Source organism: Myotis myotis, unplaced genomic scaffold (genome assembly GCF_014108235.1).
Source record: "Myotis myotis isolate mMyoMyo1 unplaced genomic scaffold, mMyoMyo1.p scaffold_m19_p_1, whole genome shotgun sequence".
NCBI classification, from domain to species: domain Eukaryota; kingdom Metazoa; phylum Chordata; class Mammalia; order Chiroptera; family Vespertilionidae; genus Myotis; species Myotis myotis.
In genome coordinates this window covers 185,870,951-185,884,388 of record NW_023416313.1, presented here as the reverse complement: position 1 = coordinate 185,884,388, position 13,438 = coordinate 185,870,951, and the positions used below count along the sequence as shown (strand labels likewise).

General features: G+C 42.6%; 1 protein-coding gene across 3 annotated transcripts in view; it reads right to left on the bottom strand.

Moving 5' to 3' along the window:
• The window catches only part of GNG2 (G protein subunit gamma 2), a 111,333-nt gene that overhangs the window by 17,700 nt on the left and 80,195 nt on the right, over positions 1–13,438 (bottom strand). For 2 of the 3 annotated variants that reach the window (XM_036306857.1, XM_036306866.1), the window contains exon 3: positions 1,260–1,375. In XM_036306857.1, coding sequence (XP_036162750.1) covers positions 1,260–1,346 — 87 coding nt within the window. In that variant the 5' untranslated portion in view covers positions 1,347–1,375. Of the gene's footprint in view, positions 1–1,259; positions 1,376–13,172; positions 13,302–13,438 lie in introns of those variants that run through there. The other variant, XM_036306849.1, reaches the window with a different exon arrangement.

Genomic DNA, 13,438 nt, shown 5'->3' with positions numbered 1-13,438 from the left:
AATAACTAAAAAAATATGCTCATGCCTGAATCATACCCCAAGAGATTCTAATTGAATTGGTCTAGAATGTGGTCTTGGAACTGGTCCGTTTATAGAATTCCCTGGGTGATGTGAATGTACAGATGAGCTGAGAACCATTGCTCCAGGGGCCACCAAGTTTTCTGTAAAAGGCCAGAGAGTAAACATATTATGCTTTGTGGGCCACATGGTCTTTGTTGCAACTACTCTACTCTGCTGTTTTAGTGTGAAAGTAGCCATAGACAATATGTCAATGAATGGGCCCAGCTGTGTTCTTATAAAACTTTATTTATAAAAATAGGCAGTAGGGTGAATCTGGCTCATGAGCCATAATTGATTGCTCCTTATTCTAGAAACACACTCCAAAGGAAGTAAGTCAGAAATAGAGAAAATAGGAAAAAAATATGCTAGTTTATAAAAAAGGCATTTGGAAGAATGCCTAGTTTTATTTTAGTACAATAAGATATGTTTCTGAGGTCCATTTCATAAAATGCTTGGGTCTTCTGAGGAAATGAAGTTTTGGTAGTTGACAAAAATTCACTTTACCAACCCTGCAGTAGCTATCTGTTAATAATGACACTGTGTCGGTCAATTTTACATTTAAAATCTGATAACAAAGAGTTCGAATTTAAAGTCTCGGTTCCATATGAGTTAGGCCCAACTTAAGGCAAAGTGTCAGGTTAGATATGGGGAGTAAAAGAAAGAAGAAAAAAAATAGACTATTAACTTCCATTAAGCCTTTATGCTGTTTGACTTCTTAGGGAGATCATGTACGATGGATTAAAACAATACAATAATGACCTACAATGGTGAATTAGAAGAATTAGACATGAAAGATGAACAACTTAAACTTAGAACTTAAATCAAGACAGAAAAAAATTAAAACCCTGATAAGAAGAGAGTCCTACAAGGTCAGGGAGGTGGGCTGGTGGACTGTGTTCTCCAATTTCCTTGGCTAAAATTCAGTTAGGAGCCTTTTATTTCTGTTTTGTTTGGTTGTTATTGTTTTGTTTTTAATTCTACATGCATAGCCAATTTTAATTTATACTATTGGATTATGCTGGAGAAATCTAGAGAAAGCAGACATTAGAAAAATGAACTTTTGCCTAATTATGAAGTTTCTCTTCCATCCTCACTGGTTTCATCACTCTCTATGGAAAAAGTAGTAAATGATAGGTTGCTGCCAAGCATGCTCCTTGTAGTCAGGGCTCGATGAGCGGTGTGGGTTATGTTGTCCTTACCTTTATCCTGTCGATGTTGGCTTCCATCTTCAGCTGTTCCACCAGCTTCCTGGCTTGTGCTATGCTCGCAGTGTTGTTGCTAGCCATTGGAGTGCCGGGTGGGTTTTTCAGACACCCTGAGAAAGAAAACGAGGAAGAAGAATGTATCAGAGAAGTCAGGAACTGCCAAATGCACAAGTTCATCAGAACCGAGGGATCTCAAAAGAGTGGCTGGAGCCAGGCCTGGCTAATCCAGCCCTCTCTCTCTTCAGTCCAGCTCTGCCTCAGACTGTCAGGTAGACCAGAATATGGAGTTTGCTTTTCCAACTCCCCTGACCTTCTGCCCTTCCGTCCTTATTTAGGGGCAAAAAATGAAGTTGGTTACCGAGTCAGCCCTAATAAGATGTGCTGCCACATTAATAAAGCAAGTTATTAACATGATCATAGTTTATTAAATAACTTCAAAATAATAAGGGTGAGTGTACACATTGTTACTGTTGTTATTTATAGGGTACGACTATTGTCAGATACTGTGGTAAGTGCCCTGGGAGGATGAGTGAAAGTCAGGTGGAGAGAGGAATGGGAAATTATGTAATCCTTCAGGACCAAAGACACCGAATTTACCATGTTTCCTTAACGGGCTCAAACACCAACTTTTTGGTTGACTCTAACCACCTGGGCCTATTAAACTGCAGAGACACTGCAATGGGAGGTGTGGCTTTGCAGTGTCACTGATCAGCATTGTTTCAAATAGTCACTTCTCTTCACTCTGTCTGACAGATGGCGTTCTTCACAACTACCCACTTTCCTCACACTTCTTCAGAAACACATCTATAATGACCAGGGGGAGGGATTGCCAGGTCTAAATGGCTAATTATGTCAATGGGTTCACGAATGGCATTCGAAATAAAGTATAACAGACATTACCTTTAAAAATGTGAAAATAGAAGACAAGTGTTTAGAGAGCTCCGCTCTGCATCTATGTAGCTTGGGAGATGGCTTCTTTGCCCAGGCTCTGCCAGACCCCCTCCTATCCTTGGCCCACCCCCTTCCACTTCTTATCCCAATTTCATTTTTCTTCTAATTCTTTCTTGGCCCACCGTCTCACTTTATTCTTGTCGTTCATCTCGGAATGCCTCCTATTCTATTTTCAGTGCCCATTTTCCCCGCCTTCTGACCAGGTCTCGCTTCTGCCAAAGTGCTATGTGCTATTTCAGGACCATCTGTGTAAATGCGCCCCTTGGGGTCACCGACCCCCAATAATGACGCACTGTCTGCAATTTCACTAGCCCTGCTGAGAGCTGCATGACTCAAGAAACGCGAAGCATCACAACACTGCTGCAGTCAACATGAGTTGAAGCTTGTTCTGAAGACATTATTTTAAAAACCGTGACTTCTGCTAGCTTTGGGGAATATTTTTATCTACAGATAAAGTAGGATCAGGTTACCATCTAAAAAAGGAAAGAGCACTTGTATGCATGCATATTAGCATAACCAGTGGACACAGACACTGGGGCCGTGGGGGCTTGCCTGGGGTGGGAATGGCTGGGGAGGGGGCGTCAAGCAGGGAAAAAGGAGACATATGTAGAACTTTAGACAATAAATAAAAAAAGAAAAAAAGAAAGAAGAAGGTAGTTCACAGAACAGCTACAGCAGATGATAAAAACTTCAGTTCCCCTTGCTATTTTATAAAGAACACTGAAAAATAAACTGGAAGATAAGTTAACTGTTTTCTCAATTTATTTTCAAAGGGTTTGGAGAGAATAAAGTGGGAAGGAAGATGCAAGGAATTTTAAAGCCACCAAGATCTCTGACTCTGCTTTCATATGCTTGAAGACCAAGAAACATGTAAAAACAAACACAAAAATAAATAAAAGGAGGCTTTAACAACTGTGATTTCATCAGCATGGTTAGGGATCCAACGATCTTAGTGCTACAGAGAAATTAAGTATATGCCCCTAAATCAAACAAACATCTCACCAGTTTGCAAAACCTTACAGGGCCAAGATGGAATACTGACTTACCCAGCAGAGTGGCCTAACTCTTCCATTCATCCAGAGTTGGAAGCAGCCATGATCTACAAGCCCCTGGACACTGTTTTGTGAAGCCAAACTAAAATTTATCACACGAAAATACAGACTAGAATACAGACCATCACAGAATTACCAAATCCTCATGGGGCCTGAGGGAGCTTTGAAATTCTGGTCAGCTATTCTTCTGCCCTTGAATATAAATGAGATCAGAAAGATCACAGCTTGCTTCCAAATACTCCTTCTTGTTCTTCATTATATATAGTTTTTTTTTTTTTTTTTTTTTTTACAGAGATCCCCCTCCTCCCACCTCCCACCGGAATCCTGAATTTTAACTGGGCATATTAAGCTCAAAGATACATTCCCCAGCCTCCCTTGCATCTCAGTCTAGTTAAATGACTTAAGTTTTGCCAAATGAGATATAAGCAGAAGTATCCTTGAAGAAAGGGGTATAACCTTTGCCTCCCCTTCCTCCTGCCACTGGCCTGGAGGGTAGTCATGTTGACCATAGAGCTCCATCTTGAACCTCTAGGCTACACTCCAGGGTGAGCAGGGAGGAGCTGGGTCCTTACTGACATGGTAGAGCCACCAGACCAGTTGCGAACTGGTTACCATCTATGTGAAGAGAAATGAGCACTGATCTTGTTTCCATCACCATTATTAAGGGTTTCTCTGCTATTGGCTAACAGACCTGCCATTAACTGAGTACATAACCCATTCTTTTCATTTGACTATCTAAGAAAGTCTATGTCTTAATGCCTGCTCATGTTCCTGGGAAAGCTGTGGATGTCCTGAGGAGACTGAGCTAGAAAGTCTATTGCTCTTGTAATACATTCCTATATATTAAGTAACGTAAATAATAGAAGTTTATTATCCTGCAGTTTTGGAGGTCAGGGATCTTAAATAGGTCTCCCTGGGCTCAATTCTAGGTGCTGGCAGAGCTGCATTTTTTTCTGGAGGCTCTGAGGAAAAAGCTCTTTCTTTTCCTTTTCTAGCTTCTGGAAGCTGCCAGCATTCCTTGGCTCTTGACCTTTTTCCCCATCTTCAAAGCCAGTGATTGTGAGTTGAGTCCTTCTCATGTCATATCACCATAATATCTTCTCCAGTCACATTTCCCTTTGACTCTCTTCTGCCCCCTAACTACATTGGGCCCACCCAGATGATCCAGGGTAATCTCCTGATCTTTAGGTCAGCTGATTAGTAACCTTAATTCCATATGCAACATTATTTCCCCTTTGCCATGTAACAACATATTCACAGGTTCCAGGAATGGGGACATGGACATCTTTGGGGGCCTTTATCCTTCTTACCATAGAAGGAGACCTCTGTGCAGGCAGAGAAGGGAAGTAGGAAGGTTGGGGTTGAGATGGGAAAAGAAGAAGAATGGGCAGGATGCCAGTCTAGACATGCTGGGAGAGAACATGGTGGAAATCGAAATGGACTTAAGTTTTAAGAGAAAAAATAAACATAGGCTTTGATTTGTGCTCCTTGTTTTAGGAAGATACATCCTGAATGTTCTTGTTTTACCATATGACCCAACAGAGGTCTAGCGCCCCTTTGAGAATCGCTTTGCACATTCTCCTTTTTCACATCCAGCTGCTTTCCCATAAAAGCACTGACAAAATTCCGTGCCCCCCGCCCCCCCCCACCCCCCCGAAGACTGAAAACTGTGGAGTCCTAGGCCAGTGTTCCAAAGAAGTATGTGTTTTCCTAGAAAGTGGCTGTGGTAAATAAGAAAAGTTGGCCTATCGTTTAAGCTTGAGGCATTTGGACAAAACATTTTATACTTACACACACACACACACACACACACACACTCTTTTCATCCTATAAAACTGAAACTCAATAAACAATAACTCCCATTCTTTTCTCCCTTCAGCCCTGAAAAACACTATTCTACATTCTGTTTCTGTGGTTTTGGCTATTCTAGATACCTCATGGAGGTAAAATCATACACTTTTGTCTTCCCGTGACTGGCTCTGACTCTCTTCATGTCCTCCAAGTTCATTCATGTTGTAGCATGTGTCAGAATTTCCTTCTGTTTTAAGGATGAATATTTCATTGTATCTATATAGCATATTTTGCTTATCCATCTATCTGTTGATGGATACCTGGGTCACTTCCATGTTTTAGCTACTGTGAATAGCACCTCTATGAACATGGATATATAAATATCTTTCCATGACCCTACTTTTGGTTCTTTTGGGTATATCCCCAGAAGTGGAATTGCTGGATTATATGTAAATCTATTTATTTTTTTATTTTTTGAGGAACAGCCATACTGTTTTCCACAGTGGCCGTACCATCCATATAAAAAAAGGGTAATATGCAAATTGACCCTAATGGTGGAACTACCAGGACTGCCCCTTGGTGGTCAGTGTGCTCCCACAGGGGGAGCTCTGCTCAGCCACAAGCCAGGCTGATGGCTGCTAGCACAGCAGCAGTGGTGGGAGCCTCTCCTGCCTTCTCAGCAGCACTAAGGATGTCCAACTGAGAGAGGGCGCAGGCTGGGCTGAGGAACCCCCTCCCCCCAACTGCATGAATTTTCATGCACTGGGCCTCTCGTTTTACATGCTTATAAAAAGTACACAAGGGTTCCAATTTTTCTTTATCCTCACCAACACTTGTTATTTTCTGTTTGTTTGTTTTTTTGATAGTAGTCACCCTAATAAGTGAGAGGTGGTTTCTCTTTGTGGTTTGATTTTTATTCCATAATGATTAGTGATATTGAGCTTCTTTCCCTATACTTACCAACCACTTGTATATCTTCTTTGGAGAAATGTCTATTCAGATCCTTTGCCCATTTTTGAAATAGTGTTTTTGTTGTTGAGTTTTAGTAGTTCTCTATCTATTCTGAATATTAATCTCTTATCAGATATATGGTTTATATTTTCTCCCATTCTATGAATTGACTTTTCACTTTGTTAATAGTATGCTTCGATGCATACAGCTTTTAATTTTCATGAAGTCCAATTTGTCTATTTTCCTTTTGTTGCTTGTGCCTTTGTTGTCATATCCAGGAAATCATCACCAAATCCAATGTTGTGAAGCTTTTCCCTATGTTTTCTTCAGAGTTTTATAGTTTTAGCTCTTACATTTAGGTCTTTGATACATTTTGAGCTAATTTTTTATATATAGGGTTAAGTAATGGTACAATACCTTTCTTTTGCATGTGGATATCTAGTTTTCCCAGCACTATTTGTTGAAAAAACTGTCTTTTCCCTATTAAGTGGTCTTGCTACCCTTGTTGAAAATCATTTGACCATATGTGTGAGGGTTCCTTCCTGTGCTCTCTATTCTATTCCTAAATTAATTCTATTCTCAGTTAATTTCTAAGTATTTTATTTTTTTGACACTATTGTAAATGGAATTTTTCAATTATTATCCTTTCCAGATTGCTCATTGTTAGTGTATAGAAATGCTACATGACTATTTTTTTAATGGGGAGGAGGCAGCCTTTTGTCTTTCAATGCTACCTGAGTTGAGAGTAACTGCATGCTGTGAGAAGTGTTGTTGAGCAAAGGGTCCTGTACCTTGTGAACATAATGGGACCCAGAAAAGTGTTGACAGAGCCCTGTTAGAGGCTTAGGCAGTTTCAACAGGGAAGCAGATGCACATCAGATATTCTTGGCGAATGTTCCTGTTTCATTTTACATGTAACCCAAATTGGGCAGAAATGACTTTTTTTTTTTTTTTATAAGAGAGAAGGAAATTGTTCGAAGACACCAACTAAAATAGCTAAAAGGAAAAGTAAAATTCTGCCTAAAAGATCAGTCAGATAAAGCTTTAAAACACACATACCTCTTAAAAACAACTAAAAGCTTTTGGTTAAAAATAGAGGGAGATTCATCTCTATGCCTTGCTCCTCTTGCACCCCATCAGCCCAGTCTTGGACTGCCTTGTGATGCACTGGAGGTTACCTTTGCCGAAGCCCAGCCTGGCCCTGGAGCCATCAGAGGGCCACTCCAGAGATTCACCCAGCGGTGGACTCTACTTCTCCTCAAAATCGGTGGAGCAGAAGGAAATTGAGTCCGAATCTGGTTCTCTTGGGGGAAACTCTGAATTCCTGAGGTCATTTCTGGGAGTCAGCTGGGTTGATGAGCAAAGGTTGGGTAGTGTAGCTGGAGTGACACTCTTTGGTCCATCAAGCTGTTCTGAGCCCAGCAACTGGTAGCACTGTCAAGTGTTGTATCACCTGGCAATCAAGTTACGGCATAGAACACGGGTGGCCACACATCTCTAAGTTTGAATTAGAGGATATGATACTGCACACCAATTCTTTCAGAATTCTATAGCCAAAAGCTCTTTTTAAAATTCTAATAATTTACCCTCTGGAATTTCCAAATAGGATTCAACCTATTCTCCAAGCCTCACTAGATTCATGGCAGTGGTTCTCAGTCAGCGGAGGTACCACCCCTTCAGAGGCATTTGGAAATGTGTGGGGTGGTCTGGGTTACGATAATAACTAGAGATGCTGCTGGCATTTAGGGAGCAGAGGCAGAAGCTCTCGTGCCCTGCAGAGTGCCAGGCAACAATGACATGGGCTGCTCAAAAGGCCCATGCTACTCTCGATGGGAAAGGACGCTGACAAAGCAGCCACAGAGAGAGCCATGCATGAAAAATCCGCTCAAAGAAAGTACTCCGCGAGGAAAGTTGCAACTAACTGGGCTTTTATACTTGTGTCTTATGATCCCTATTACCGTTCCAGCGATGAATAAGTGTTACGTGCTCTTAATTCTCATTAGCATTATGCTTTATGGATGTTTGATTCCTGTTTATTTAAAAGAGAACAGTCAGAGGGCAGGCAGGGGAGGGTGGGTGGGAAGAGATCAATCAGTGAACTTGCATGCATATATGTATATCCTGTGGACACAGACAACGGGGTGGTGAGAGCCTGGGGGAGGAGGGACGGAGTAGGCTGGAAGAGGTTAATGGGGGGAAAAGGAGGAACTATGTGATACCTTCAACAATAAAGATTAAAAATAAAATAATAATAATAAAAGAAGAGAACAGTCTCTTTCTTGCAATGTGCTGGTAGAATGAGATTATGCTGGGTTTTATCTGCCGGTGAGCAAAAAGAATACAAATGACAAAACCCCCTAGAACAATAATAAAGCTTGTGTAGGACAGATTGGCAGGACTCCGCAAGAATGTCCTAATTATCCCACCTGAATTCCAAACCCAAGAATAATACAGAAGGCATTTTTGTTTTTGTTTTCAGCTGATGAGAGGAACACCCCCACCCCCACCCCCATCCCCACCCCAGCAATAGGAGAGAGAGGCCTGTCATGGACTAATAACCATTCGATGAGCTTTCTTTTTCTAATGATACATCCAGCATTTAAGTTTCTTTCAGGAGGAACTTTTCTGTTAAGAAAACACACATTTTCTTGCCACTTAGGCTTAGGAATAAACACACAACCCTTTATTTCTGTGACACGAAGATAAATAAATGTGTTGCTAATGGGGTTTTTGCCTTAGAGAGTGTAGTTAATTGTGGAGGATCCCATTCTTTTAATACTCTAGTGGTGTTCTTTAAGTCAGGCAGCCTGGCACCCAGCAGGCTTCCCTATGGCCTTTCATTTTAATTATAACTGTGTGTTTCTCAGAACTGTGTTTTGATATTTGCAGTAGGTGCTAAGGCGGTTTGATTTATTTGTTTTGTGTATTTACAGGTTCAGATTACATTGGCAATAACACAAACGATTTTAGGTCTAGAAAACAAATGAGAGGTTTATAGTCTCTCAGCCACCTGGTGATACCTTTAGGATTCTCATCTGTCAGTTAGCCCTTTCATTCATTGGTGAGGGCTTTTGAATTAGAGGACTAATTTCAAACGATTCTAATTAAAAATATTTCTGAGCTTCGACATTAGTCGCCTAGATAGATATCTTTGTTACCTGTTCACACCACAACCCAAGTTCAGCTTCGTCATTTTGTCACTGATCTGTTTTGATCCCTACACTAATTTATTCTGCAGCAAGCAAGGGCAGCCTCACGAATTGATTAGATTACGCCTACAAAGGGTACAGTTAATATCCATTCCTGCGAAGGGCTTTAACAGTCAGAACGCCAGTGAATGTATGCATAGCAGCTGCAGTGTGAAGAATAATAATCGTAGGATAGGCTGCCAGGCTTCAGCGTAGCTCTTTGTCAGGCATCTCTCTGTTACCAGTTGGCCACTTTGACTTGATACCGAAATAGCACATTTCAATCTGTACTAATAAGCACACACTAATTTCTTTTTGGTGCTTCAGCCACTAGGGATATTTTCAATCAATAAGGGATTTGTTTGTGAAGCGTGTTGCTGCTCCCTCAACACTTCCAGGCCCCAGAGTCTCAGGGTTGGAGTCCACCTTGGACGCTCACTCTTTCCCAATTATGTTTTAAAAATCGGAAACGTCATTAAGATATCTTTTGGGGGTCACCATGCGCTGGTCTCCTCCCTTGCCTTCGCTTATATTTGAGCAGCAGTATGGAGACTGGAGGAGGAGAATGAAAACAGATGAGAATGGGACAAGTGGGGGGACAGTGGGGGGGGGGTAGAGAATATCCACACAGACTTAGGCATAGAGGAGCTTGGTGATAATAGGTATGAAATGATACTGAACTCCACTGGGTGCTGACTGATATTTGAAGAGGAGGGGGGGGTGGGGGGAGGAGAGGGGAAAGGAGGGGAGAGGAGCGGGTCCAGGGAGATGAAGGAGGCACCAGAAAATATCCTCCCCTGGGAAGCCTCAGGGAGTTCACAGGCAGCCAGGATGAGAGAGCTGGACAACACAAGCTGGCGAAGGGGAAAGATGGATTTGTAAACAAATCAAAACAGGGGCCTTCTAAGTACCTCCCCACCTCCCCCATTTTTTAGTGCTTCTCATTTCCGGGAATTCAATTTTACAGGCCAAAAGCTCTGTTCTTTCACCAGAGGGCCAGAAACTCATATTAAAAATGAACATTAGCTTGCAAACCAAGAGCTTGCCGTGTGCCAGGAAGTGGGCCAAGTGCTTTAAAGCATTATCCTATTTAACCCTCACAATTCCAGGGCAGCAAGTAACCACCGCGTCCCTGGTTGGAGGAAACTGAGGTTTAGATGAAGTCAGAACATTAGTGTTTCTGAATCATGCTCCCCAGAGAAAGGTTTCCTTCCAGCCCTCTCCATTCACATTTTTAGAGGCAGCAGACCGATCCTAATCTGGGGACTATGGTATATGTTTGGCCATTTCACAAACATAATAGCAAATTTTACCGTCTTTGTAGCTCAGGGAGAGCAAGTGGGAATGAGGGCTAGTGTGCCAATAGGGAAGGAAAATCAGTTGACATCAACCTCAAGTCCACTCTGTACTATTTCTGTGAGGGTTTGCTGGGATATGGCCACTTGCCCAACAGAAGAAAGACAAGATCCCATCTGATTTCTCTCAAATCAGCATGGGAGCCATCAATGGCGTGTAGGTGGAGAGTAAGACACAGCACAGCTCCCCCATCCCACTGGGCTGCCGGAAACCATGGTTAGAGACGGCAGGTCTCTGCTTTCCAGCAAGCTGCTGCTTCTGAAACAGCTTCTCTGTGAGACACAGCCTTCCTCTTGGAGAGAGCATCCTTGGTTAGCTGCTCTTAACGACCTTGACAAAACCACATCCCTCGAACAATGTTGACTCAAAGTCATGGATTTTACAGATTATGTAAAATGAAACAGGAATGAACAGGCCATGTTGCAACTTAAAAATGACACATAAGCTTTTCATTTTTATCTGGGCCTTGGATAAGGAAACGGCTTGTTATCCACACATGGGGCTGGCATTCTTGGGTGTTAAATGGGCTTTGTTCACATCAAGGAAAAAGGATGAGTATTTTGTATGGCATATGTTGGATTTTTCTCTTGCTTTTCTTTTTTTCTTTTTGTAAATATGGAAGCCCAGACCATGAACCAGTAGGATTCCAACAAAAGAGAAATAATGAGCTTGTTTCCATAGAAATGGCTCTGTTAACCTCCTGATGCCTAATGCTCTGCAACAGCAGGCAACGGGGATCTGACAGGCTGCGGTCTTCTGCATCCCTGTAGGACATTATCTATTGGTTAATGAATTTCTTAAAAAAACAACAAGGACCTACTGCTTCAATTCTAAATTCTCAGTAGGTCTCAAGGTGTAGACAACCCCCGGAGTTTGTCCACGCTTCCCTGCCACTGTTCCAATGGCCCCTGAGGCTTACAAAATGGTAACACCGGAAGTCCTTTGATTGAGCTCCTCAGCACAGCGCCCCCCTCGGGCCTCCACCCCCCAGTAAGAGCCGGACCTCCTCCATTCAGGTTTGGTTTTACCACTGTGTTGTCTGGGGATATTCCCCGTGATACAACTGACGGGTTGCACAAGAGGAAGAAACAGGCACTAGGTGAGAGAAGATCTGAATTCTAGTGTATTCTGACATTCTCAAGCTGCTTTACAGTGGGAAAATCACTTAATCTTTCTGGAGTTCAGTGGCTCAGTCGTAAACTAGAAATAACAACTGCAGGATTGCATGAGTGTGCTTCATGCTTGTAACAGCGTGTTATAACTAATGGAGTGCTACACAAGAAGCAGGCATGAATAGAGAATGACCACTACTATTTACTGAGCAACTACTACGCACTGTGACCCAAGAATATGACATACATAACCTCCAATGCTCACAACAAGGAACCCAGGAAAGGAGTAAGGGACTAAGGCAGTGATGGCGAACCTTTGGAGCTCGGCGTGTCAGCATTTTGAAAAAACCTAACTTAATCTGGTGCCGTGTCACATATAGAAATTTTTTGATCTTTGCAACCATAGTAAAACAAAGACTTCTAGTTTTGATATTTATTTTATATATTTAAATGCCAGTTAACAAAGAAAAATCAACCAAAACAATGAGTTTGCGTGTCACCTCTGACACGCGTGTCATAGGTTCGCCATCACTGGACTAAGGCAAAGTGGAAAAACAAACAAACAAACACAAACTATGATGATATCCAACTGTGACTCTGTTAAGTGAGAACTTAATAATAAGCAAGAACTCAAAAAAAAAAAAATCCAAAGGGAAGGAAATCTTTTTGGGGAGGAAGATGAGTAAATCTTTACATTCAATTTTGAACTTTCTGATTTGCCTTGACAATCTATGGAAGAGATGGAAATGATTTGAAAATCAATTATGATTTGGAATTAGCAAACAAGGATTTAGTGAGCGCTTCATGTGTGCGAGTCAGAAGCATATGCCCAGGTTACACACAGGGTTTCTAAGGAAACCAGCCACCGAGCAGATGTGCTACCCCAATCATTCTAGGACGGCACTTTCTTTCATTGGTATCTTCTGGAGGCAAAGGCTCACATCTGCATATAGTAGCTACAGAATAAACCTGCAAGCCTAGCACCTGAGGCTAATTGCCTTCTGCCTCCTCCTCAGGCCGATCTCCTGTATGTAAAGGCCAGCAGAGCATCTGTGCACACACAGCGAGCACTTGCATCAAAATCTCCACTGCCTGCTGCTGCCGGCATCACCCGCCCTAGTCTTCAACCAAGCCAGCCTTGCTCCCTGTTCTCCCGACACAGCTCATGCCCGTGGCGGCCATGATTTTGCCACATATCTCATCCCTCCTGCACGCTTGTAACTGACAGCCCAGCTCCAGCCGCCTCTCGTCCTCTGAGAAACCTGCCCGGCAACGACAGCAGCCTCCTCAGTCCCTCAAGCCCACCCCAGCCCGGGAGCCAGTGCTAGCAGAAAACAAGCCATTCCTCTGCCTATTTTTAAAATTGCATGCCGACTGGTATTATCAATTATTAGTATTCTGTCCAGAGTCCCTCCCATAGATATTTATAAAACGTGCCCTTCTATCCCCCAAATTGCGCTAAATTTTTCTGTCTTCGCTGGTTAGACAGGTCAAGCCAGGCTTTACCCTCGGGCTCCTGTGCGTGCTGCTCCGAGGTCTGCAATGCTCTGCAGGGCTGCATCTTCCCTGGGAGGGGCCGCACACAGCCGCTGCTTCCTCCTGCAGACCTGCGTCAGATGCTGTCTCCTCCTGATCACACTGTCTGAGTGCTGCGTCCGCCCCTGTCATTCCCCAGCACATCGCCCTGTTTATTTCCTTCAATGCATCACAATCACCTGGAGTTACTGAATTCATTTATATATCATCAGTCTCTTTTCTCCTCTAAATGTAAA